General features: G+C 37.6%; 1 protein-coding gene across 1 annotated transcript; it reads left to right on the top strand.

Moving 5' to 3' along the window:
• The first annotated feature begins 1,252 nt into the window (after positions 1–1,252).
• On the top strand, positions 1,253–25,331 carry LOC113406519 (histone H2A deubiquitinase MYSM1-like). The gene is made up of 19 exons (XM_026651776.1): positions 1,253–1,323; positions 1,570–1,640; positions 2,953–3,030; positions 3,160–3,186; positions 3,699–3,777; positions 7,483–7,581; positions 8,853–9,631; positions 11,175–11,305; positions 14,138–14,241; positions 16,065–16,142; positions 18,001–18,089; positions 18,438–18,492; positions 18,579–18,629; positions 19,412–19,486; positions 19,832–20,020; positions 20,380–20,512; positions 23,569–23,674; positions 23,817–23,874; positions 24,905–25,331. The coding sequence occupies exons 2-19, from the start codon at positions 1,624–1,626 to the stop codon at positions 25,070–25,072; spliced, it is 2,316 nt and encodes a 771-aa protein (XP_026507561.1). The 5' UTR covers positions 1,253–1,323; positions 1,570–1,623; the 3' UTR covers positions 25,073–25,331.
• Positions 25,332–27,279: the final 1,948 nt, after the last annotated feature.

Consider the following 27,279-nt stretch of genomic DNA (forward strand, 5'->3'; position numbering starts at 1 on the left):
AGTGAATCAAATGCTGATGTGTTTATTCTTCATACAGCAGCAGCATCTTAAACTCAGAATACTTTCAGAATATTTGTCCCTTTCTGAAGGGGAATATAAAAGATTTTAAGAATACATAATATTTTCCAAAACAGTTCTCATAGGAATTGTCCATTTTCCTCTCAATTACAGTAATTTCTACTTAATGCAGCTAAACAAAAAAAAAGCTTAGTAGTCCAAAGTGTTCCCTCAGCTTCCACTAGCTTATTTAGCATATACAATATATGCAGTATACTAAAATGAGAGCTTCTATAACCATAGGACTTGTTTCTGGGTTTCTTAAAGTATTAATGCCATGAGGTATCACATCGTTCAGCTGTGCCCTAAATACTAGTACACGTGAAGGTTATCAGCAGGAGCGCCGCCAGCTTTTCCGCCGCCCCGAAATGCCTCCCCCCACAGAGGCGGCGGAAGGTCCTGCCGCCGAAATACTGCCGCGGTCGCCGCCCCCCAAATTGTAGCACCCTAGGCGACCGCCTAGGTCGCCTAATGGGTTGCGCCGGCCCTGGTTACCAGTTTTATTAAAGACTGATATTTGATTATCCTTAAGAATTACATTTTTCTAAAATAGTACCTTTCCTACAGGGACCTTGGCCCTTTACCAAGGGGATTGTTGTTTCTATTTTACACCTGGGGAAATTGAGGGACAGAGGTTAAATGAGGATCAAGCAAGAAGGCAGTGACAACTGAAAATAAAACTTCTGTCTTCTAACAACTACGAGACTCTGGTGCCTGTGTTATGTATTTATACTTCACAGCTTTGCTCCCACTTTCTTTTCAGTCTCTTTTGGAAGAAAATTTTTAACTTTTCAGTAAAACAGAAATTGATTTTGCTGATACTTTATGCATGATTCTACAACACGAAGAAAGAGATACTACTGTTAGTAAGAGCCCTAACAGTTTGAAAAATATTAAAGAAAAGCTTAGGTCCCTTTCTGTGAGGGGGTCATTTACACTTTGCTCAATGGAAATCTTATGAAAGGCTAGCCCTACATAATATTTCTACAAAATATAAATGACCTCTTTTAATTTTAGAATCTCCGTGTTATTCTTATGTTAATGAATACAAGTAACACTATAAAAGTCCAAATTTTTATGTCAATTCTGACAAGGTTACCTTTTTTCTTTTAAAGTGTTTGCATTATTGATGATATGAACTTTCAGATCTTTTTTTTCCTTCTTTAAAATGATTGAAAATTTTATTACAGAGACTATGAAACTATAGCTTCTGGCTTATTGCAAGATCACTACCTTGATTCATCTTGGAGAACGGATAACGGCCTTGTAAGTAATTTATAGGCAATAAAGACTTTTTGGTTTGTTTGTCTGTTTTAAATGAATGGTACATCTTTCACAGAGATTTTCAAAACTTTGTATTTCTTCTCCAGCCACTTGAGAACATAAATTAATGTTTTTATTTTTTCTAAAAAAAAAACAAAAAAAACCCCTGTGATTGGTTTTGCTTTAGAGGAAGTATTAGATATTTGTGTGTCAAAGAAAATAATTGAAAAATGTATCTGTCATTTCCAGCCATGGACACTGGATAGCAACATTAGTGAAGAGAACAGGGCCGTCATTGAGAAAATGTTGTTGGAAGAAGAGTATCCTTTTATCAAATTGCTTATATGTCTGTTCCTTTCCTAGGGCAATATAAAATCCTCTGTTCTAGTAGGAAGCAGTTATATAGTGGATTCTTTTAAAAGAGATTAGTGTTTACTGACCTTGAAGCACTGTGCTCCAGTAGTTAGAGCATGGAAGTATGAGATAATACACCTGAATTCAGTACCCTGCTCAGCCACTCTGCAACCCTCAGCTTCCTCAGGCTTTGGCGAGTCTCATAGGGTATGTCTACACTGCAATAAAACACCCGCTACACCAAGTTTCAGAGCCTGGGTCAATTGACTCGGGCTCATGGAGCTCAGGTTGCAGAGATAAAAATAGCAGTGTAGATGGTTCTACTCGGGCTGGAGCCTAGACTCTGAGACCCTCCCTCCTTATGGGTTTCAGCACCCAGGCTCCAGCCCGGGTGGGAATCTTCTACACTGCTATTTTTAGCCCCTCAGCCCTAGTTCCACAAGCCTGAGTCAATTGATTGGGTTCTGAGAGTTGGTGCCACGGGTTTTTCTTTGCAGCGTAGATGTACCCTTAACCTTTTTGTGCCTGTTTCCCATCTTTAAAATGGGTTTAGTAGTAATACCACATATGGCTGTTGTGATGATTATTAATGCATATAAAGCACATTTCATTTCTCAGATGACAGAGTTTATATAACTGCAAAGTATTTTATTTCAAGGGAATTTTTATATACACATCCATAAAGTTCAGGTGCCCCTAACTTCATGATTCTCCTGGGTTTTTTTCCACTTAACATTCACTCATATCTTTGGTGGTAAAAAAAAATATCCATTCATTGCAAGAGCTCTTTTAATGCCACTTCTGAGAAACACTTCATGCTTCTTGACAATATGAGAGCTCCTAATATTGCTGAGATACTTAATCCCAGTTAGCTGGTTAGGTGACCATATTAACAAATGTGAGTTACCTCTGTTTTCCTGTCCTTTTTTCTTTGAAATAAAGTACTTTACAGAGGAACAACAAAGTGTCAGTACAGAATATTTTTACCAAGGGAATAAATTATTCAGACTTGAATTGCAAAAAGGCTGTAGTGTTTGATATTGATGAGAAGAAAATGTCCTACTACTGTGTCGAAGTCATAAGGGAAAACAGGCTGTGGAGGAAACAGAATGGCTAGTTTATTAGAAATAATGTGAGTATTTGGTTTACAAAGTCAAACAGTCACTTCCTCCTTTGTTTAACTCAATAGTATTTTAAACCAGTGGCAATTTTATCAGAATTTTTGCATGTATATAGTTCTGTTCTTTGTATCCAAAAATTCCTTAGTAAAGGTTGCAGGTATTACTTATCTAATAAATCGCTTCCAGAAAAAATATGGCTTGATCAAAAGGAAGGTGACAAAAAGTCTGTGAAAAGGTAAAATTGTTGTTGGGGGGGGAAAGAAATGATGGAATAGTAGAAATTTGGGGCAGGAATGAGACTTTCTTTGAAATGTATATATTTGCTAAGATCAGCAGTCACCATTTTTTTGTTTTTGTTTTACAGTCCACATAAGAAAACAGGAAAAGTCATGTATGTACTTTTTGAATAATTGAGTTGTATTTTTAAGTGCTCTTTAACTTAACATAAATGAAAAAGAACACTAGCATAAAAAGTCAGTTGTACCTCCCCTTTAACCTTTAGTCTTGTTTCTTTGGTTGTGTAAGATTGTTAAAGGGACATTGCCTTTTGACTGTTAAATGGCCTGTATTAAATTAACTTGATTTCTGAAGGACATGTCCACATCACAAAAAAGAACAATTACAGTTGGCTTTCTACTGCTTGCAGTTTCCTTGTTGCCTGTCCACCCCCCAGACACAACCCTCTGCAAAATAAGTTGCGGATGGGTGTTGTGCTACTTTGAATTAACTTCTGTAATACAAAAGCCTTCCAGAATTAGTTCTCTCATCAAAAGTATAAAAGTTTAAAACAAATCCCCTAAGTTTCCGTTAAAGAAGTATAATAATCCACATTTCAGAAATTGTTGTAATCTTTTGGAGATGTGCATTCATTAAAAAGGCACTTGCCTTTTCTTATTCTTTTAGGGTTCGCTCACCTACAAAATCAGCAAGCTGCTCAGTAAAGTGGACAATAGAAGAAAAAGAGCTATTTGAACAAGGACTGGTAAATATTGTATTTTTCAGTGTTCAATTTTCTGTAAAAAAAACAAAACAAAAAAAACGAGCTCATTTTAAAAAATAAATGCACTATTAACCTTTTTCCTAAAAAAAGAATGGCGTTCTCATTGCAAAATAAAAATAACTGCAGTGCACTAAGTTGCTAATTTTTCATTTTTAACTTGTTAAAAATAATTTCCAATTGCTAACAATGGGATGGTAAATCAGGCACACTTAGGCCCTGGTCACACAGTCACATCTGTGTTTGTGAATCTCCATCGAAGTCAGCACAGCTTGGTTTGTTCACAAGGGTCTGCCTGCCCAGATCCAGTTGCAGGATTTGGGCCTTAGACTGTCCCATGGTCTACTGATTTGTCTATTGCAGTGTTACAATAGCAGTGTTGTAGTTTACAAAGGAAGTGTCAAACATGAAGGGGTGCCTTGAAATCTAGTAAACGGAAAAAACATTTTCCCCAGACACTAATGTACGCACTTTGGAGCTTTTTTTATATGTTGGTATAGAGTACAGCACAGTGGGACCCCAGCCTGGCTGTTGCCTCTAGACATTACTGTAACGTATGTAATAAATACACCAATTTCTGAATCGTCCTGCTAACTTTTGTGACATCCAGTCAGATTTTCTAAAAATATTTTTCTCTTACCTATTGCTCTGCGAAAAAACGACAATAAACAGACACAGGCCCCTGACAATGCAAGGAGATCCAGGTGGGTGAATCCCTGGACTTTCCCAGTCTCATTGATTTTAGCAAGGCTTTGCTAGTTCTTTGCTTAAAAACAGAAGGCTTTGCTGTTCTTTGGACGATATATCTAATCTGACCTGTAAAACACAGCAGAATTAGTCTTAATTACTACTTGGATGGATGATTGCAAGTTGTGTTCTTGTAGTGTCATTGCAATGATTACGTCTAATGATTTTTGTAAGCATGCTTTTCTTTTTAAAGCTTGTGTATATATAATATTATACAAGGTGCACTAACAGCAGCTAAAGTAAAGGCTGCTGTAGTATTTCTATTCTAATTCCATGTTTGAGTTGTTCATAACTTTAGCAAATGTCGGCCTGGCAGGTAAAAGTTTTTCAGCCCTGGTTTCTTCAAAAGATTAATATTGTCTTGAAAGTTTGAGCAAAAATATTTAATCCATTTTTTTATTATGAAGACAACGTAAAAAATACATTTTCGCCATTAAAAAAATTCTAACTCTTGTAACTTTATTTTCGACATCTCTTCAACTGAAATAGCCGGGTATAGAAAGTTGTATTTTGTCAAGCAAATAGCCCTTTGCAAGTAGTGCCTTTGAATGTTGTAGTGGACATTGCTTTTTAATGGGCCTACTTTGACTTTGAAAATCATGTTGCTATAGAATATTTAAAGTAATACTGCTTAAACAGTAGTTAGAAGGATGCAAAGTATTGTGCCTCCCTACATGGTAACTTTAGACCCCAGACCTGCAAAGGTACATCGGTCCTCTGGCAGAGAGCTTCTTGAATGATTGGGGGCCTGTGTTCCCTGTAAGCTGTGCGGTTGGGCGGCTGCCCAGGAGAGATTCAGATGCCACGCAGTTGATTAGCAGAGCCAGGCAGATCCAGCTGGCAGCATGTGTTCAGGTGTCCCTCTCACCCCCCACTGCTTTTCAGCCACGTTGCTCCTGCAGCTGCTCCTGGGACCCTCCTGCTGGTTGTGCAGAGCAGTAGGAAGGAGGGTGCTAATGTCAGGCTATCCCCCTCCCCCACCCTCTCTACCCCATCTCCACAGAGCAGGGGAGAGGGGACAGGGCTCAGGACTCACAGCAGCTCTGAGGTCTGAGCAAGTCTTTGGGTGAGTGAGTGCCTTAAAGAGACAGTGCACGGTTTCTCAGAGACTTCCCCAGCAGCCAACTCACTCACACTTTCTCTCCTCCTGCGCCCCCCCCCCCCCCCCCCCCCCCCGCCCATGTATCCCATCTCTGCAGAGCGGGGGAGGGAGGAACATGGTTCAGGAGGAGGAGAGCTTTCAGTGAATGCCTTAAAGAGACAGCAGATGGGCATCTCTCAGAAACTTCCCGAGCAGTCAGCACACACAGTCTGTGTCACACACCTCCCAACATTGTTGTTGTTGTTAGTTCTTGGTACTTCCTGCAATGCACATATATTCTCTGTAATTATATTCTTTCAAAGTGTGTTATTTTAGTTTTTTGACTGGTCTATGCATTTCATAATTTTTATTTCTCTCTTACACTTAAATTTAATTCTTTGAGTAGTGAGTTCTAAAATGCCTGTCTTGGCCTGGCTGGAGTAATTATCCCTATTGGTAACTTTTAAAAAATATATATTATATCTAGGTATTTTGTTTCTACTGGTGGCACACATCCGCACATTACCTTGGTGCACATAACAAAATTTATTCTGCACATGGGTGGAAAAAATTAGAGGGAACATTGTTGAGGACATAGCTTCATAGTAAACATTCACATTTAAGGTGAACCAATGCAAACTTCCTGATTAGATTCACTCATCTGATGATATAACACCCTCAGTCTAGCACAGATACATGTGTGTCAATTTGCATTTAGACACTCTGGAAGAATTTGGCATGGGTGGAATTTGGCCTCCAATGTATCTATCTATTACAAGTGGTAATATGTGTAAAGAAAAGAACCGAGTTTGACTTTTAGAACCCAGGGTAAGCATGTAGGACTGGCAGTTAGGAAAAATAATCTTTTCACTTTAAAATGAGCACATTTGATATGGGCCCTCAATAAATTTTGATTTCCTCCAATGAAACTTTTAATCACTTTCAGTTAGAACCATATTTTAAAGTTTAAAAAAAATCTTAATCTTGAGGTTGCGTTAGCATTGCCTTTTATGCATAATTAAAGACCCCAATCCTGTAGAAACTCAACGTATATTGTTAATACTGTGAGTAGTTCCATTGACTTTGGTGGGACTCCGAGTGCATAAAATTAAGCATGTTTATAAATCTTTGCGAGATCAGGGTCTGAATCTGGTCTTTTATTCATTCAGAGTACTTGGAGTGAAGGTGCACATATATGAACTGTTGGGTTTTTACTTTTTATATACGGTGTAGTTAAGAAATGGAATGAAGTGGGTATGTACAACTATGGACCTGTTTGGAAAGAGCAGGACCAGAGTTCTAAGAGACTTATTTAAATTTAGTAGTGCTTTAATTTAATGAGACTTCTATAATTCAGTATTTAACTCTTAAAAGGGAAGAGATCAGTCCGTTTTGTAGCAACATACTATATGCTGTGAGCTCCTCTCTGAGTAAACTTTTAATTTAAGCAACTTAGATGCAGATTTAGATTGTGGTTCAGACTTTGAGTAAGTTGAGCTCTTTTGTGTGCAAGAGTGGAATGCAGAGTGCTACAGTATTACACAAATGCATGATCCAGTCCTGCAAACACTTAATTACCTTCAATGGGACTCCTCAAGGTAATAACCAGTATGTTTTTAGTGCTTTCAGGATCAGGCCATTGATGAGTCTCCGAATAAAGGGGCAGTGAATTCATAATACTTATTGCTTAAACATAATTTCTGGCTGTCCAGTGTCTAGTTAATAGGACTTTTTGCAATGATTGAGTAGTATTTTTTATTTCTAATAAATAATTGCTTCTGTAAAACTTTTTCTCCTTGCATAAAGAATGATACTTAGATGTAGAAAAGATTGGTTGATTTTAATTTATTTTGTCACACTAGGCTAAATTTGGCCGAAGATGGACAAAAATTGCCAAGTTGGTTGGAAGTCGCACTGTTCTACAAGTAAAGAGTTATGCCAGGCAGTACTTTAAGAACAAGGTAAACATGAAATGCCATTTTCTGTTAGTAAAAAAGGCAGTAGGGCGCAAGTATGCTCCTCTCATATATTTTGAATGCAAACATGCATTTATGGGACGTTATTGTTGAAATATTGCTTATCTGCTGATTTTTAAATCTGAAATTTGACCTGGTTTGGAATTATTCTAATCTTGTTGGGAATTTTAAATCCTCTAACAAGCAATAAACAATATGGTGTGTTTTATAGGACACCCACATACTTGGGATACATTACTAGATTGAAAACAGATTGGCCTCTGACTACTCAGAAGTTGCAACTGTCCAATATAATGTCATTTCCCACTGGCAGCTGAACTCTTCTGGGACCTTTTTTAAAAGACAATTGTGTATACTTTAGCTACTAATAAATACATACATTATAATATCCTCTGGACTGGGCTTATTTTGAATATCAAGTGTCACGCACATCCATAATGCTGCATAAGTTCCTTAAAGTCTGCATTTTTTCGATGTTTTACTTTTTAAAACAAAAATCAGTAAGAAAAACCTGAAGATGATTTCCTTAATGCAGGGATCGACAACCTTTCAGAAGTGGTGTGCCGAGTCTTCATTTATTCACTCTAATTTAAAGTTTTGCGTGCAAGTAATACATTTTAACATTTTTAGAAGGTCTCTTTCTATAAGTCTATAATATATAACTAAACTATTGTTATATGTAAAGTAAATAAGGTTTTTTAAATGTTTAAGAAGCTTCATTTAAAATTAAATTAAAATGCAGAGCCCCCCGGACCGGTGGCCAGGACCCGGGCGGTGTGAGTGCCACTGAAAATCAGCTCGCGTGCCGCCTTTGGCACACGTGCCATAGGTTGCCTACCCCTGCCTTAATGTATAGTTTCTTCTTATAAGTAAAATGAGCTGAGATAATATAAATTAGCTGATGAATGTTAACTCTAATGCTCGATATCCACAATTCTGGAAGCTTTGCCAGCCAGTCCTTTCTTAATCTCTCTTATATATATATAGTATATAAAACTTTTATTTTATTTATACTTATATAAAAGTATAAAATAATGAAATATAGGACTGCCCTTTGAAGGAGAACATAATGAAAGCTGAACATTGGACCCAATTTAAAAAAGACAAGCTTTGTAAATTAATACATAAAACTTAATGATCCCTCTCGTCTGAACCAAATTGATTATGCCGTTGATTTTAATAGTGTTCTTTTTCATTTAAACTTCATTATTGGGGAATGCTTAATTTTTCTTATAATCCATTTATACTTTCTTAAGGCAAAAACTGATGACTCTGAAAAAGAGGAACAAAGTCAGTACAGCAGCAATAGTCTTCCTGTTGAGGATGAAGGAGAGAAGGTGGCGGCATGGGCACCTGCAAACCTGAGGGGCCGTGCAGACCCCAACCTGAACGCAGTGAAAATTGAAAAGTTATCGGATGATGAAGAAGTAGACATCACGGATGAAATGGATGAGCTGCTTTCTCATGCACCCCCACCGGAACCTGGCAAATCTAAATTAACTGATATTCCGAAGAGTCCAATTCAAGAAACCAGAGGAAGAGAACACACTTTTTGGTCTGCTGGCTACAATTCTGCAATTCCCCAATTTGCAGAAGACAACTTTCAAAAGGCTGAGCAAGGCAAGGTAGAAGCACTGGAGTTTCCAGACATTGCAGCCACATGCTCTGAGAAACAGAGCGTGAATGGTGATGAATCTGTGAAATCAGTTTATCTGCAATTTAATGAATTTACAGAGAAAAGTGAGCAAGACAAAAAAGGGACTTTTGATGACACCAAGCAATTAGTTGATCAAGAACATAATGAAGAGCAGAAGGACTTAGTTAATAATGAAATGCTTTTCCATCCGTCTTGCCAATTGGATGAAGAAAATCAAGAAGAAGCAGAAGAGCTTAAACCGCCTGATCAAGAAGTGGAAATTGATAGAAATGTCATTCTGGGAGAAGAAAAGCAAGCGATTCCAGAATTTTTTGAGGGACGTCAGGCCAAAACACCAGAGCGCTATCTGAAAATTAGAAATTACATTTTGGATCAGTGGTAAGATAAATTGATTTCATTTTGTGATTTCATTCATTTCAACAGCTGATGTGCTGTTTTGATGCAGTTAGAACAGACATGGAATTAATGGCCTAGCTCAGAATGCTGCCAAAATTCTGATATTTTAGCTGTTTTCACAAGATTGAAAAGTAACAGCATTGGCTATGGGTGGGATATCCCTCCCCTCTTCACTTTTTTCTTAAATATAAAGGAGCATTTTACATTTCAACAATTAAAAAGTTTTGGAGCATTATGAAAATGGGTGTCGATCTTCAGAACACATGGCTACAATTTATTCTAGAATTATTTCTCCAGTTTTGTCAATTTAGTGTATTCCACCAAACAGGGAAGAGAAAATAGAGTAATACTGGTTAGTGCAATACTTTTAATTTTTATCACACAGTAATGGTATGTAGATGGGATGCATATTACAATATATTCATGGGTCTGGTATATGTCTTCTATATTCTGGGTCCTGTCCTTCAGACCTTACATAAAATTCCCACTCAAGTTGTTCTCTAGTGATGTCTGTAATATGTGTCCTTTCTTCAGTCTGGGACAGGTAGGAGACTGAAAGACTGAATTTATAGAAAGTCAGCTATTAAGAGTGGCTATGTTAGAGCAAAAAGTGATAAAAGCATTTTTTAAATGGGACCTTCTCAACAGGGAGCAGTATTCAGAGACTTGAATATTGTACAGTTCGTCTCCATGGAGCCATTTTAAGGAACCCATGTTTTTACTGTGACAGGCTAATTCGCCATGCAATTTGTTCTCCTGTAGCTTTGTTTTCTGAGTTTAACTGTATTCACTTTAAAAATGTTACAGTATTCTCTCAGCTCTAGGTTAATTGCCTTATAAATTGATAAACTATTCACTAGTTCTGGAGTAGTTGTAAGCTCCCATATTTCTAGGGAAATTTTGACAGACTTCAAAGCAGTAAATGTGCATGAAGGATAAAAAACAGGATTATCACACAGTAACATACAAGTTGTTTATGCAATTACTTAAAATAATTGTTTAATACAATAGAACATGTGATACAGAATGGGAACAAGTATTTTATTTTAACAAAGTCATTTAATTTCAATAACTTGTTGCTCCCTGGCACCATTCATTTCCAGGGCCTATATTTTATGCTGTGTGTGGATATCTTTTTCCCTATGCATGTATTTGAATAAATCTGCACAGTCTCAAGTACCATCATAAATTAGCACTTTTCTATGAAGCTTGGATATCTGTATGGATACTCAGACTATTCCTTATGTTATTTTGCATAGAGTGTACTTTAGAAAACAGCCACTCAAACAGTACAATCCTACTTCATGAGTAGCTTTTTGGGGGTGAATATAAGCTTGTTTACCACTAGCATTCTAGGTCTGAGTGTGACACATGTTAAATAGAATCTCCCAATAATTCCTGTAGAAAAAATACAAGGAAATCCAAATGGCTTCACCGAACAGTTAAACTATTCTTTTTTTTTTTTTTTTTAATTTTTACTGATCCATTTTATTTTTGTTTGAAAATGTCCTATGATTTATTTTAGGGAGCGATGTAAACCTAAATACCTGAATAAGACTTCAGTACGGCCAGGCCTTAAGAACTGTGGTGATGTTAACTGTATTGGACGGATACACACGTACCTGGAGTTAATAGGAGCAATTAACTTTGGCTGTGGTAAAAAGAACATTTTAATCTGCATCCATTCAGATTATAACCACAATGTTAATAGTATCTGTTATTGGTCAGAAACCATTTTGATAAGTTGTGTATGTTATATGAGGTATAAAAATCAAGGTAGAGAGAAATCTGTATTTTCAAAAGAATTTTTTGAGTTAAATTCATTCCCGAGAACCTTCTGCATTCAGTCCAATCAAAACTATCCATGTGGGTAATCTTCATTCCATCTCCCTTTTTCTCTGAAGTCTCCAGTCACCCTTATTTCATGTAAGCTGTTTGGAGCAGGTACCTCGCCAAATGGCATCCTGACCTGTTTGACCTCCCACCCCTTGTCATCATATAAATCCTAATGGACTACTTGTATGAATAGATATTAGTAAGTATAAAGGTTGCAGAATATGGCTCTAAGATTATAGACCTTCTGAAAGAAAATAAGTTGTGCTTTTGTTTTGCTTTTAAATTTTCAAAATACTTGGTGTCTTCAAGTATGGATTCTGATTATTGACTGCACTTTCTCCTAAGATGGGAGAAGCATAACTTATTGAAAATTAGCAGTTTAACCTGTTTCTGTAGCTAACCTGGTATATAGTTTGAAGGAACCACAGCTGTCTTGTGAGTGAACGTACATAATTCTCACAGCCCCTCCTCATGTCCTACAGTCTGTACTATGCAATGTTCCCTCTCACTCTGTTGGTTGATGGCAGAGCAAAGATTGACAGTCAGCCTGGGGCCAGGACAGCCTCTTTGTGGATAACTTGAGTTCTCTGCCTCCACTCCTGGGTAAACATGGGATCTCCTTGTTGTAGCAAAGCCTCCAGGATTGGACTAGCAAAAACATCTTGAATTTGACTAATTGGAGACTCCTAGAACTGTGGGTTTCTAAGCAAGGTTTGCCTCAGACTATGTCTGGGGCCCCACTTCCAAGAAGACCTCTTAACTTGGCAAGAGTCTTCAGAAATTTACCCAAATACGGGCAACGTGTACTTTGGACAAATGGATGCTACGGGCAGTTCTACAGGGTTATGCCATCAAACTTAGCAGTTCCCCAGAGATAAGTTCATAGTATTTCCCAGATCAAACAACTTGACCAAAAACCAAAAACTAAAAGCCATCTTGGCATTAGAGCGGTACAGCTGGTATCAACAAGACAGATTTTGTGGGGTGTACTTGATATTTTTAGTGATCCTAAAGAAAAATGGGGACACGAGCCATCTTAGATCTCCAATCCTTCAGCAAATCCACCAGGTCTCTGAAGTTCTGATTGAAAACACTAAAGTCTATTGTTACGACTCTTATCACCCCAGGATTTAATGACTTCAGTAAATCTCAAGGAGGCTTACCTTCATGTGATAGTCAAGGAGAGTCACTGGAAATTTCTGCCCTTCTGTTATAATGGGAAGCATTTTCAGTTCAGGGCTCCCCCATTTGTACTAGTGTCTGCCCCACGAGTCTTCACGAAGATCCTGGTGGTCTTGCATTTTCAGAGAAAGGGGGTACATGTTTATCCCTACTTAGGACAAGTACCTGAAAAGGAGACTATCAGATCACCCTTCAGCATCTAAAGGAGATTGTAACCTGCATCCGGGATAATGGGTTTCTGGTGAACATGCAGAAGACTCTTCTCTAGCCATCTCAGTGACTTTTGCTTTTAGGAGTGATCAGAGACACCATTTCAGAGGAGAGACAACAGAAGACCCTCTCTTTAATTCACTAAGTGTCATCTGGTCATCAGACATCCCTAGAAGTCCTTGATACAACTCCTCAGTATGCTAGTTTCATATGTAAATACTCTACAACAGACCAGATTTCATCTAAGGATGCTTAGATATATTTTTCTTATCATAGGAAGAAATTGCACCCAATCAGGAACAGAGAATCACTGTTCCAAAGTGAATCACTTCCTACTTCAAGTGGTGGACTGAATCACCTTTAAGATTCCAACAGCGTGTCCAGTATCAAAACTGGTGAAATTCACGATCACCATCACTGTAAACTTTCATGCATGGGGAGCACTCCTCAACAGGACAGTGACTAATGGGACTTTGTCCAGTTTGAAGAAGAAGAGGCATATAAACGAGCTAGAGCTCAGGATGATCAGACTAACCCTCCTCTGCTTTCAAAAGCCAGTCCACCAGCATCATGTATCTCACAGCCAATGACACCACTCCAGTTGCATACATCAGCCAACAAGGGGGAACGAAATCTTCCTCCATCCACAAGGAAGTGATACATCTGTTGACTTTGTTAGAGCATCATCTCTCCAGGAAGGACCTGGAGCTTGAATCCATCTCTATTTCAGGAGGTGTAGAAAAAGTTCAGGGTTCCAATCACAGATCTCTTTGCCTCAAGGGAAGGAATCAATGTTCTGTCTCAAAGGTGACTATGCTTACTTTACGGTTTTCTCCACGTACCTCTGTTGGCAAGGATGAGAAAAAAGATCCTAGAGGAATCGGCCACCATCCTCTTGATTGACTCATATTGGCCCCACAGCTAGTAATTTTCAGCTTTGGCAGCCACCATTCTGGGATTCTCCACAGGTGGTGATCTTGGCCCTTAGCTGTGTGTGAAACTTTGTTCTGCCTCCAACCTTCGGGGAGGGAGAATGCCCCACGTACAGACTGCTGGACATGGAGGGTCCTAGAAAGAAAATTCACAGATAAGAACGAAGTTTTCCTTTCCTAAAGTTGGTTGCTACTGAGTGAGGACCAGATGACTATACTATTGCCTGATCATAGAGTAATACCTCCTAGTTGAGATTTGTATTAAATATGGATTTTTTTATTTACCAGGATTAGTGAACAATAATGTGTGTGCTTTGCATTCCTATAGAACAGGCTGTGTATAACAGACCACAACCAGCTGATAAAACACGATCCAAAGAAGGCAAAGACACCATAGAAGCATACCAGCTTGCTCAGCGTTTGCAGTCTATGGTAAGATGAAAATAAAAAGTTGTGTGTGTCAGTAATAGGGCCTCTTCAACTTTCACTTTCGATACAGGGCATCTCTCTGAATTTCTTCTTAACCTATTCAAACTTCGATCGCTTTCCTGAGTGTTCTTTGATTCAAGTGTCTGCTTTAGCACCAGTGTTATTCTTTGTCATACCTGTCCTAATTACTATTCTATTGCACAGTTGGCTTCCACTCCAACCTGCTAAGTCTTATCTGTCTGGAGCTAGAAAACCCAGCATAATTTGCATCTGTGAGAAAGCATTTGAGTGTTCTGGCAGCATGTAGTGAGGCTGCCTACATTTTAATGTGTACATTTACCAAGTTTTTGGAGTGACTTATTTAGAGCTCAGCATTTATAACCAAGCATATATGGGACGTTATAAATAATTTATTGCTTCATTAAAAGAATAAGATTTGCAGGATAATTATGTAACTAGTGTATGTCATAGCAAATTTTTATTTTGCTGTAAAGATATCTTATGTATTTAAATCTATTGGTGCAAGAAAACTAAATCAACCCCACAAAGGAAGTGACAGAAAAGAAAATCCATCTATGAAATAAAAAATGTTATGCAGAAAGCATGAGCCGTACTCAATACTGTTTGCATCACAATTTGCAATTGTTTACCAGTATATTTAGTCTTGGCAGTATTCGATTTAAATCGATGTCCGTAAATGTTGATTTCAGCTGACACACTGAAATTGATGAAAAAAATATCCACTAGTAACAGTTGATGCAAGTGCAGCCTCTCCCTCCTGCACCTTGTGCCTGCAGGGACTGGGTGGTATTGGTTCTGTGGCAGCACAGATTGAGCCTTCTGCAGCCATGCTATTATGGAAGTGAGTGAGTGGGTCTTGACGACGAAGCTGCAGAGAGCTCCTTGTATGGCTGCAAGGCTGATGATGCTGGATCCCTGCAGGTGCAGGGAAGGCTGAAGTCCTGCTTGGGGACAGAGCCATTTGGCAACAGGATAATTTCCCTGTAGCTGGCAGCTCATCTTCCACCTTCCCTTGCGGTCCTGGCTGGGTGTCTCTGCTCTGCCCTGCCATGACCACAGCCTTCCCCACACCATGCGCCTGCAGGGAACGGGTGTCATCCGTACTGCGGCAGCACAGGGAGCCCTCTGCAGCTCTGTTGTCACGGCCCTGCTCACTCATTCACTCACCAGTCAGGAGTGTGGGGGCTGTCCTGGCAGGAATTGTGTGGCAGCAGGATGGCCTTCCCTGTAGCCAGGGGCTCGTCATTGTCCTTGGAGCCTTGGCTAAGGGTCTTTGTTTCGCCAGGCCTCCCTGGCATCTAGCGCCTCAGTGTCTTGGGCCCCTCAGCCACACCGGGAGCCCCGTAGTGTCAGTGCTGGCCTAACTCCAACTCTACCCTCCCACCGCCCAATTTCCCACAACTGTAAAAATAAAAACTGTTAAAAATTGAAAAAATAAAAATAAATATTAATTGTTGAAATCGAATTAAAAAGAAAAAAAGAGAGAGAGAAATCTGCCAAGCCCATATATACTAAACCATGCTGTCTGTACTAGATGGATGGATCCATGGATTTTACTCAGGTATTTACTGTACCGCTTAAGGAAAACCTTTCCTGATTTATTTCTAGAAAGGTTGCCAGCTGTTGAATATAAAGGAAAGTAAAGAGTTCTCTGTTATACAGTGGGACTGTTCTGGGAGTCCTAATGCTTATGAGCCACTGACCATTTGGATATCATTTTATGGCTGATTAAATTCAGCAAATGTCAGTGCTTTGATGTGCATGGATTGATGATGTTTGACTAGTATTTTATTTGCTTCCTACAGCGTACAAGAAGACGGCGTGTGCGAGACCCCTGGGGAAACTGGTGTGATGCCAAGGATTTGGAAGGACAGACATTTGAGGTAACTCTTCTATTTTTAAACTATTCTGGTAGATATGATTCTTGCTAACCATTTATCAGATGATATCTCATCAAAGGCATTAGAAAAAATGATTGCATAATAAGCATTAAAATTACATTTGTTCTTTTTGAAACCATGATTTGAAAACAATATTGGAGCAACTGTTAGGCAATTGTGCTAATATGGTGAATGTGCTTTGAGTATGCATGTCCCAAACATGTCCAGTCATACTATAAAGCATACACTGTCATCGCGTGGCCATGTTTCTTATTTTAATTTGCAGATTTCATCAGTCTTATTCTCATTCAGTGAAAAGTTGCTCTTCACATCATATAAACCTTTTGTGTCTAAAAAATGTAGCTTTAATTCAACACAAGGTTGAAATATCAAGCATTCATAAATCTGGAATTTGGTTGCTCTTTATTCCAAATTGTCAACAATAAGAGTATGAGTTTATCTTTAAAAAAAAAAAAAAAAAAAGTTTCAGCTTGCTTATTTTAAACATTCTTCATAACAAATAAAACTGATTTGATGCTTGCCTTGCTTTGTAGATCTTGCTTTGTAGATCTTTTATAGTGACTTCAAAAAAAAACAACCAAAACTCTACTTGAAGACTACGTATTACGTTACAGTTTCCTTACATCACGTACTGAGTTTTATATGTTGCACAAGAAAGAGAGCGGTGATAGATGTGTGACTGACCAGTTCCCACCTTTACCTTGGGTTTTTAGGTGTAAGACAGTGGGGACTTTATAGCAGGTTCAGTGAGTGGTTATCATGGGGAAAAAATAGAGCATTTGTGATGTACCTAGGAAGCACTATTTTAGTAGACTAAACCTAGACCTAGCAGTCAGGAGACCTGGGTTTCAGTCCTGATTCTTACACTCTTTACTGTAACCTTATTAAGACTAGCTGAGGTGGAAAGAAAATTTAGGCCTTTTAGATTTCCAGCCCTGCACTTATTCCTCTAGGGATAGAGTTTAGGAAAGTGAACAGTGCCATTCCCCTCCCCAAAATTGTCTGATATCCAACACGCTAAGATTTTTCCAGAGTTTTGGAGTGTTTACAAGTTTAGATGACACTAAAGTATTTCGCAGTGCCATCAACATTCAAAATCAATATAGACTAAACAGACAGATGGCTACTGTGCATCCACACTCCTAGTATTCTAAACCTTAGAATGAGCAGAGAAACTTAACAGATAATCCTGCTCTTCCTGTGTGGGGGAAAATGTGTGACATTAATTACATCAAAATTGCTGAACTACTTTCTTTCAAACTCAGTTTGTTTATTAGATCTCATTGAAATCTAGAGAACACATGCAGTTTAAACAAAATCCACTTTTCTGCCATTGAGTTATGTATGTACAAAATGTCACTCACAAGACCGCCATGCTTCATGATTGAGGCAAGCATGGGATCTAATAACTAAAATGTTTGAATGGCTTGGCTGCCGCATCTACCATTTCCTGCAAAGAATGATCTTTAGGTTGAGACAATGTGGAAAATTTCAGCACCAAAGAGGAACTGCTTTGAGAAAGTTTTGACCAGCTGATTATAATGGAAGTTGTACTTATGCATATATTTGACAGTGAAGGCTTATGTGAGATGTGGATGCCAGTACTTGAACTCTGATTAGATCAAGCCTCGGGGATGATAGGAAGAGTCTCTTCCATCTTCCTGCAAAAACAGATCTATGTGCTAATGGCTCTGTCACTATTTTCACACTGCGTGGTATATTCTGGCTGTTTCAGTGCATGAGTGATTCAGTGACAAAAGCTGCTAGCATGGCGGGGTGCAAATTAGTGTCCAGAATCTAAGTACCTGGCAATCATTACTGATAAAATTTGTTTTTTTAGCATCTCTCGGCTGAGGAACTAGCAAGAAGGAGAGAAGAGGAGAAACTTAAACCTGCAAAACCTTCTAAAGGATCAAGACAGATAAAAAGGTCTTCTTCTTGTGTGCTGTTTGCTCTGCAATATCTCTTTTGGAAATAGAGATAATAATTGGCTTGCATAGATTCAAACCTAAATATTATGCATCATTACTATGTAGACATATGTGCTTTGCAATCTAGATTTTTAAAAAGTCTGACATCACAATTGTAAATTACAAAACGTTACCGTTTAAATTCATGGGTGTAAATTGCAAAATTCCAGTAATTGGGGACCAGTCACTGGAGCGGGGGAATGAGCAACTCCAACAAAGGAGCTGTTGGGAGAAAATGTGATTTATTTAAAGACTTTTTTTTCATTGATTGTCCTTATCTTTAGAGAAATTTTCTTTCATTTTGTAGTTCCTTTGATCCCTTTCAGCTGATACCTTGCTGTTTCTTCACTGAAGAAAAACGAGTAGGTACATATTCATGAATAATCAAGAACATTCATTTATTTACTTATAGGATGTCTCTTGTACTCATTATGGCTTGTCATTTCAGGAACCATTTCAGGTGAAAGTGGCTTCAGAAGCACTTTTAATAATGGACTTGGTAAGGATTAAGCATTGTTTTATAATGAACTGAAGTATATATTTTGGTATATCCCCATTTTCCTCAATTAGTTTCCTTCCCATTTAGAGCTAAAAGCAAGAGTCTACTACAGGAGAAATCCCAAACTGCTGCATGTCCTTAGGGTTGTGTTTATATATTTTACTGTAATAATAACCATAGTTTATGCAAGCTGTCTACCAGCATGAATGGCTGTTAATGCCTATTCTTGTTCCAGATGAAGTCACTAGAGAGTTGTCACTGACTTAAATAAGAGCAGTAACAGATCCGTACTCAGTTCCATTTCTCCCAGGATATCCATCTTCTGTGATAGGAGTTGCTCCAAAAGAAACATCTCTTCATTGTGCATGTTGCCACTTAGGAATCCATTGGGATCATTACTCTATTTGCCCAGCAATCCAGAAGATGATTCAGTATTTGCGTATTCTCTTTATAATAACAAAGTATGCCATGCCAGGCCAAAGTCTTCTCAGTTGTGACACAGGGTTCCTGGTGTTAAATGGTGACAGTTTCTCCAACTAACAGCACCTCATACATACTTAATACTTAGATGGGTGGCAAAGATCATCTTTATTCAGTTACTTTAAATTGAAACACACAGTATTTCAGAGTCTTTATTATTCTCAGTTTTCCTTCTAAACCTTACTGTGAAAGAACCTGTGAAGATAGTGTTTTATAATGTAAATCCAAGATTAGCAGTAGTTATGAAAATGGATATTTTTAACAAATATTTTAAGTAATGTGTATATATTATATATCTTTAGCATGCTCATGTTTCCATGGCAGAAGTAATAGGCCTGTTAGGCGGAAGATACTCTGAAGCTGATAGAATTGTTGAAGTAAGTTGTTTTTGTTCTTGGTGGGTTTTTTTGGTGGGGGGTGGGGGTGGGTTTCAATGTTCATTCTGCATTTCACTGAAAGTATGGGTTAAATGCCTTATATTGAAAAAAATTGATGCAAAAGTTAGTGTCCTACAGATTATTGAATTAGTTGTTCTTTAGTCTTAAAAAGTTGAAATTTGAAAAGTTAATTATTGTAATCTTGATATTACAAAATTTAAGATCTCATAAAAATATCTGGCTGTCATCTCTTCTACACTTGCATAAGAGAATCTAGTATTTAACATTGATTTAAATGCGTTCACTCAATGTTTCCATTTATCCATATGCGGATGTTATTTACAGATTTGTGCAGCAGAACCATGCAATAGTCTCAGTACAGGACTACAGTGTGAGATGGATCCAGTGTCTCAAACTCAGGCCTCAGAAACCTTGGCTGTTAGAGGGTACAGTGTTATTGGGTGGTACCACTCTCACCCTGCATTTGACCCCAACCCTTCGATACGAGATATTGACACTCAGGCTAAATACCAGGTACTCTTTGTGTGTATTTTAAAAAAACCCTTTCATTTCTAGTATTTATAATTTAATATGCTTAATGCAATAATGGTTCTGGTTTGCACAATTGAAAATCATTTTGGTTGTAAATTGATTTTTAGCTTTACAGAGTCTTACAGTGATTAATTTAGAGATTGTTTAATTGAAATTGAGGGAAGAAAGGATAATAAATATAATATTCTATATTTACATTAGAGTGGGTTAACCTCAGATTTGTAAGGATTTACTAATGTCTCTCTCTACCTTCTAATTTTTTAATATAAAAGATAGTTGGAAGAGGAGTTTGTATTGCACTTAGAAAATATATTACCAATTTTATTTTTTCCTTCATTTAGAGTTATTTCTCCAGAGGCGGGGCAATGTTCATTGGAATGATCATAAGTCCTTATAACCGAAATAATCCTCTTCCATATTCCCAGATTACTTGTCTGGTTATTAGTGATGAGATTAGTTCTGATGGCTCATACCGTAAGTATCTGAACTAATTACTTTTACCCCACTCCTCTTGAGCCTTCAGGATTTTAGATGGAAAATTTATATTCTTAACATTTGAACAAGGGCTTGAAGGATTCTCTCATCTCTGAAGTTGGGCAGCTTTCCCTGAAATGGAGGGGCTTAAACCATCAGTTCCTGCATAATCTAACTTTTACTTTAAAAAACCATTAGTATTTTGTGACCTCATGAGTGAAAAGGAATACTTCCAACTATACAGAGATTTAGTGTTGTCTTCATGGCTGCATACAGACATGTATTGTCTCTGCTGCTGCTCATGGCTTTCCCAGATCACAGCCAAGTGAAGTTATCAAGACTGGTCAGTTTCACTGTTGGTATTCAGAACTCTGTGGACACCAGTGAAACCCTTAAGGATTATGTCACTTTCACTCTGCTCCTTCAGAAAACTATGAGCAGACACAGGCATGGAGGAGAGGAGGACCACGCTATCACAGAGACCTAGAAAGAGGGGTGGAGAAGCAAAGAAGAGAGATTGATGAAGGGGTACTATAACTGGAGGCTACTTTTCAGTAGTTGGGAATTTGGTGTGCAGAGGGAGTTCACACTAATCATACCTATCAGCCAGAGATTCTGGGATTGATAACTTGGCAGGAATCCCAGCTCTCTTCCCCTTTCCAGCAGTACAAAATGGGCTACTTATAAGGATGTTGCCCATAGACCTTCCAGGTTTGCTCCATTTCACCCAGTTTCACATATCAACTCTGGCTGGTAGGTTTATTCTTTTGGCTAGTAAGCATCTGTTAAATTTATCAATTCTTGACTTGGGGTACGTCTTTACTACCCGCCGTATTGGCGGGTAGCAATCGATTTATCTGGGATCGATATATCGCGTCTCATTAAGACGCGATATATTGATCCCCGAACACGCTCACCGTCGACTCCGGAACTCCACCAGAGCGAGCGGCAGTAGCACAGTCGACGGGGGAGCCGCGGCTGTCGATCCCGCGCCGTGTGGACCCCAGGTAATTCGATCTAAAATACTTCGACTTCAGCTACGCTGTTCGCGTAGCTGAAGTTGCGTATCTTAGATCGATTTCCCCCCCCCCCAGTGTAGACCAGCCCTTGGATATTTTGATAACTAATAAATAGCATGTGGGGGGCACAATGTTGATGGGGAAAAAACCCTGACACCTCACAGAAGGCTCTGAATCCCATTCCATGTAGACACACCTTTCATTTAGCCTCATCTCATGTGTTATATGATGTATTTTCCCCCTCCCCTTTTTAAAAAAATTCCTAGAGACACTTTGTATAAAAATTACAAGGACTATAAGAATTGATCTGTTTCCTGTGTTTACTCCCTTGCTGATCTGAGGAAAAGTCACAGGATAACAGTCCATTAGTAGAATTAATTTTTTGTGTTCCACAGTTCATAAATGCTGTCCCCTAACTCAGCCTTTGCCTCCAAACATCAGGGACTTGAATCTTGCGGTGTTGGGGAAGATAGATAGATCTGACACTTCCCTCATTATGTTTTATAATGGCCTGTACTGAGGAGAGATCAACCACCTGGAAATGTGCTTCCCAATGCTGTGGGCAGAGTGTAGATGACCTTTTTGTGGTACTCCTTGATTACCATACTGACAGCATCACATAGAGTAACCCTGTTCCTGCCATCTTGACTTTTCTATGACTCACAGCTAAAGTGCTTGTGAATGATACCTGGCCTTAGTCATTGTCATCTTTTTGTTACGTAGATTGTGGAGATGACTTGTTTTCAGGTGGCAAATAGATACACTATAAGGAGTAAATACATTTTTCTTAAATATAACCTTCTAGACTTTTGGAAACCAAACTCTGGTATCTTATGTGGAATATTAACCATGTGGCCACCTTCCCAGTCAGTGCAGATAGAAACATAATTCATACACGTGTCTTAAAAACAAATCTGTTTCTTTCTATACAATTGTTCTTGTTAATTAAATAAATTACAATATTAGATACATAGTATATTTTTCAGTCTTTTTCATGGTCCTTCAGTGATTCCTTAAAGGTTTGCAAAGCACTCTAACAATTGCATTATCCATTGTATTTTTCATATTTAACTCTGGTGCAGCTATGTTCTATTGTGGCAAAAATATGTGAGTTTATGGGAAATGGACAGAAATTGGAGTTTCACATCAGTGATAACTATTTGAGTGGATGAACATTGTTGCTCTTGAAAGTCCATTTTGCACTGACTGAACATTTTTTTCAAATCTGAGATGTTTTCACATAGTAAATTGTAGCTATTGCCTTCTTTTTCTTTCCTCTGAGGTTTTGAATGAAAGCATGCGAATCAGCTCATTATATTCTTGTGATCCTGAAAAGACTTATTTTTAATGTTTACTAGAATTTACTGTCTTCACCCAGGTTATCTGGTAACTGATTTGTGGGCTAGTAGTCATCCTCTTGCATTCTATGTATATTACTTTTTAGGTTTGTTCATCTATGCCCATTCTCAGTAATGTAACTAGAAGTTTTAAGACTGAAGTTCTTGCTTAGAAACTTAACTTTCCTTACTCTCTCTTACCCTCCCCCCAAACTTAGGGTAACAATCAGTCACCACAGTATCAGCCACCACACCTCACTTGTGAATAAAAAAGAATACATATTACCCATATGGTTTAATCCACAGGGAACACTGGGACACCAGCCAAGAGATGAGAAATGTGACTTTAAAAATAAAAGAAAGTGGTGATAAATTATAAAATGTTTAGTTTTGCTGTTTTACTATTCTTTTGCAGAGCTATTTTGTTTTGAAAGTTTAACCCCAAACAAAAATGTGGTATAATTTAATTAAAAAAACTTTGTTTTTCTACCAAACTTAAATTTGGAGCCTTAAACTAGCTGACAGTGTCACTTCAACCTGCTTAGTTTTGGTAAGTAATAGGTTTGCAAGTTATTTTTGCTGCAACAGGCATAAGTAAAGTATGAACAGTTGCAAGGAAGGAGGGAGATTGCTTCCAGTTTTGAAGAGGAGTGGCAGGTATAAGGGAACCAGGGAGTAATCCTGTTTTAATGATTTACAGGCCTGCCCTACAAGTTTGAAGTACATCAGATGTTGGAAGAACCTCAGTGGGAATTAGTGTTTGAAAAAACAAGATGGATAATCGAAAAATACAGGCTTTCTCATAGGTGTGTGTGTGTGTTTGCTTGCAATATACTTGTTTTTAAGATAAGCCACTTCACAGTTTTTGTGTATTTATTATTAGTATTTCAATAGAAAACAGATTCGTCCATTTCATCCAATCAAGACTTTTTATATTTCTTTCAATAGCAGTGTCCCCATGGATAAAATCTTTCACAGGGATTCTGACCTGACCTGTTTGCAAAAAGTAAGCATTTAAATTTTTTAAATGTCACTTTTTTGGGAGTAATCTGAAACATCTATAATCTCAGCCATGAAAATCACAATTTTAGGCCAGTTGCAATACATACCTATTATATTGCAGCTCATAATTTTATTTACCATAACTGTGAAAATAAGGTTGGGTTATGTTTCCATACTTGCTGTTGACTTCATTTTTGGAGTTGAGGCCAATGATTAAAGCAATATTTGAAGTTTTAACCTTAGTTAAAAGGGAAAAAAGCAAATTATTGCCTCTTCTCTGCATGTTTGACTGCTATTACATCAACAAGAGTTGTTGCACATTGAGAGAATTAGTCTCCTAAGTCCTTTATCCTATTCTTAAAATGATGTTGCTCCATATTTGTCATGCATAAGTGAGAATTTTATGAAGTTCTGAATAATTGAATCTGTAACATTAATTGTATAAACAAGACAGAAAATTTGCTCAAAGCAAAAGTCATATAAACAGAAGACATGCAATAATTACTCTCATTTATTTTTTTTCTTTCAACATGACTGTTCATAAACAACTTAAATCTAAAATTGAACTGGCAGAAAGATCTTTTGAATTTAACTATTGTATGATTTATGGTAAAGAATCCTGTGCATAATTGTCTATAGAATAATGTAAGTTCTGTGTTGCAAAGATTATTATTTCAAGCCTATATTTCATAACCAATTATTGAACACAAACTGATCACCAGCTAAAGTCAAAAATAATTGTTCCCTTAAGCACAATTGATCCAGCTTTCCTCTAAAGCAGTTGGTATAGGGAACTATCAGAGTCAGGGCCCCAGACTAAAAGAGATCACTGATCTGTTTCTTTATGGTAATCCCTGTATACACTTTTTATATTGAACGGTTTCTGCAAACCTGCCAAATAAATCAAGGTTTACTCTTACAGCATTTATCAGCTAGAAAGACAAAACCGTTTCTTTCGTTTTTTCTACTGAAACTTCTAAGTTGAGCAGTTATTATGTGTTTCTGAACTTAATAATAATTTTCTTTTAAACTAGCTTTTGGAGTGTATGAGGAAGACTCTGGGCAAGGTAACGAACTGCTTCATTGCTGAAGAATTCTTGACTCAGATAGAAAACTTATTCCTTTCTAGCTACAAAAGTGAGAAGCAGAATAATACAGCTGAAGAAAATAAGAACACGTGTCCAAATGAATTGCCAATGTGATGGCTTTTTCAGTGATGAAATTTCAGTTGTATGGACTACTATCCATTGTTCCTCTTTCAAAGTTATCATCTCAGTTGACAATAATAGGGAGATAATCCAGTATCTCAGATAGTGTAATGGTTCTAAAAGACATTTAGAAAACCTCTAACAAATGTTTTCTGATTACATGTGAAATTTTTATTTTTTACATTCTGAAAATTTATCGAATAGTATCACAAGCTTTGGTTTATCATTTGGCCAGCAACCTACCATTGGGAAGGACAAGCTGAAATAGAGAACACTGATTCTGTGCCTAAAGGAGAGGGATCCTCTAAGTATTTGAAAATGGAATTTTGGCCGCCTTTCTGTCCTCAGATGCACATTGTATTGAGAGTTAGATGTGTACACCAGAGGGAAGAATTTGTCCCGTAGTGCATTGTGTCATCTAAATTTGCATAATTCTGCAGATGAGATTGATACCACTCTATCACTGCAAAGATTATAGTATATCTGATACTAATTTTCCTGGTATCTACTGTAAACTTTTACTCTGCTCAATTTAATCCACTCTGTTGTTCCTTTCTGAGCCACTACCGACAATTTTTTTCTGGCATACCCTTCCCCATCTTCCATAATACATGGAAATAAGGCTAGCAGGACATAATTATTTGTCACTTCTTGTTGCCACAGTTTCCAATGGAAACAATACGTTCTGGTTATTACATGTTGCACTCTTTCCTATCTTCCATATTACAGAGACACAATGCTATCTTGTTCTATCAGATCATCATCATTTGTCATTTCCTGGTTATCACAGGTTAATGCCATATGGCAAAATCTAGCGCTGTATTGTGGCAGCCAAAAAAATGTTTGTCTCAGCTGCATAGCAGAAAAGAAAATGAAGTGCACATGTGTTATATTCACTTCCCTGCTCTTTACAATAGCAGTTTAACAAGTAACTACACTGTTCATATCAGCTTCTGATACAATTATACATTCATACAATTATATATTCAGATAAATTAGTGCCAGGTAAGCAGATTGATTTGTAGCTGAATCTCAAGAGAAATACTGTTATCAGAAATCATAACTTCCAAACATTTTATCAGCTGTATCACGGTGTGTAAATTTTTGTAGAAGAATATCAGTGGTGGATTTCTTCCTGAATCATGGGCAAACTGTTGATGAGTGTACACTTACTACTGTATGTGACGAGTATCTTGGCCAAAATGTCTGAGGTATTTGAAAACAGAGGTAACCAAGAACTTAGATTATCCCTGTGTTTTTGGGATCTAGTCATACTATAAAATGTACATTTTAATTTTATATCTGGCCCTGTATAATAAAAATGCAATTTAAAATATTTCAGATTTACATCTTAACTTCATCTTGCTCTGTGCACTTAGGAAAAAAAGCTATGTTAACAATTAAAAGTGAGGATTGCAAAACTTTAATATTGTGGGATCACATCCCAAGTAGATACCTGTTTCCAAGAAGGTAAAATCAGCTGTTATTGTGCTTTCTAAAATGGAGTTTAGTCCCTTTTCATTTCAAAGTGGATGATGCAGAACCTAATTTTAGAAAAAACATGGACATACATAACTAGAGACTTTTTCCAGGCTGTATTCAAGACCTATTGTCTTAATAATATTAGAGAACCTTCTGCACTGTGTAAATCTGCAGATAAGAGGCTTTGGATTCTAGTGTGATGTGTATAGTCCATCAATTTAAAAGAAGTGCAGTCCATATATATACACACGCACATATTGATCCAATCTTTGGACCTTTTATTTCCCCTAGATTGCATGTAATGTGAAATGCCATCTCTCTCCTCTTTCCTAAATGAAAGTATTGCATGGCTCTCAGTATTTCTAGCTGTAGACTACACATCTTGCTCACAAAACAGATTTCCCATCTCCCTCAGTTTAAATTTTGGAGTATTCCTTTATCAAGTATTGTCGCAGTTTTCAGTGGTTTTATACGTTACTCTATAAAAAAGTCACATTGTATATATCTGTACTAAAATATGTTGTAAATAGTTATTTGTAGAAACAAAATCATTTGTCAAAAGACTTGAACCTCAAGTATAACTGCAGTATGTGGTAGATGTAGTGTCTTTGTTCTGGGTGTTATGTTTGAGTCATTTAAAACAAAATAATAATACAGTGAGGCAGTATTGCTAAAATAATGGAAACTAAATTTGCTGGCTGTTCTGTCCCCTTTTTAAT

This window comes from Terrapene carolina, unplaced genomic scaffold, assembly GCF_002925995.2.
Source record: "Terrapene carolina triunguis isolate 2854851 unplaced genomic scaffold, T_m_triunguis-2.0 Scaffold102, whole genome shotgun sequence".
Classification (NCBI taxonomy): domain Eukaryota; kingdom Metazoa; phylum Chordata; order Testudines; family Emydidae; genus Terrapene; species Terrapene triunguis.

Bases quoted from the DNA above. Each gene is read 5' to 3' on its own strand.
- LOC113406519 (XM_026651776.1), top strand. The intron at 16,143-18,000 runs GTAACTCTTCTA...TTGTTTTTTTAG, and splicing joins TGGAAGGACAGACATTTGAG to CATCTCTCGGCTGAGGAACT. The intron at 20,513-23,568 runs GTAAGTATCTGA...AATGATTTACAG, and splicing joins TAGTTCTGATGGCTCATACC to GCCTGCCCTACAAGTTTGAA.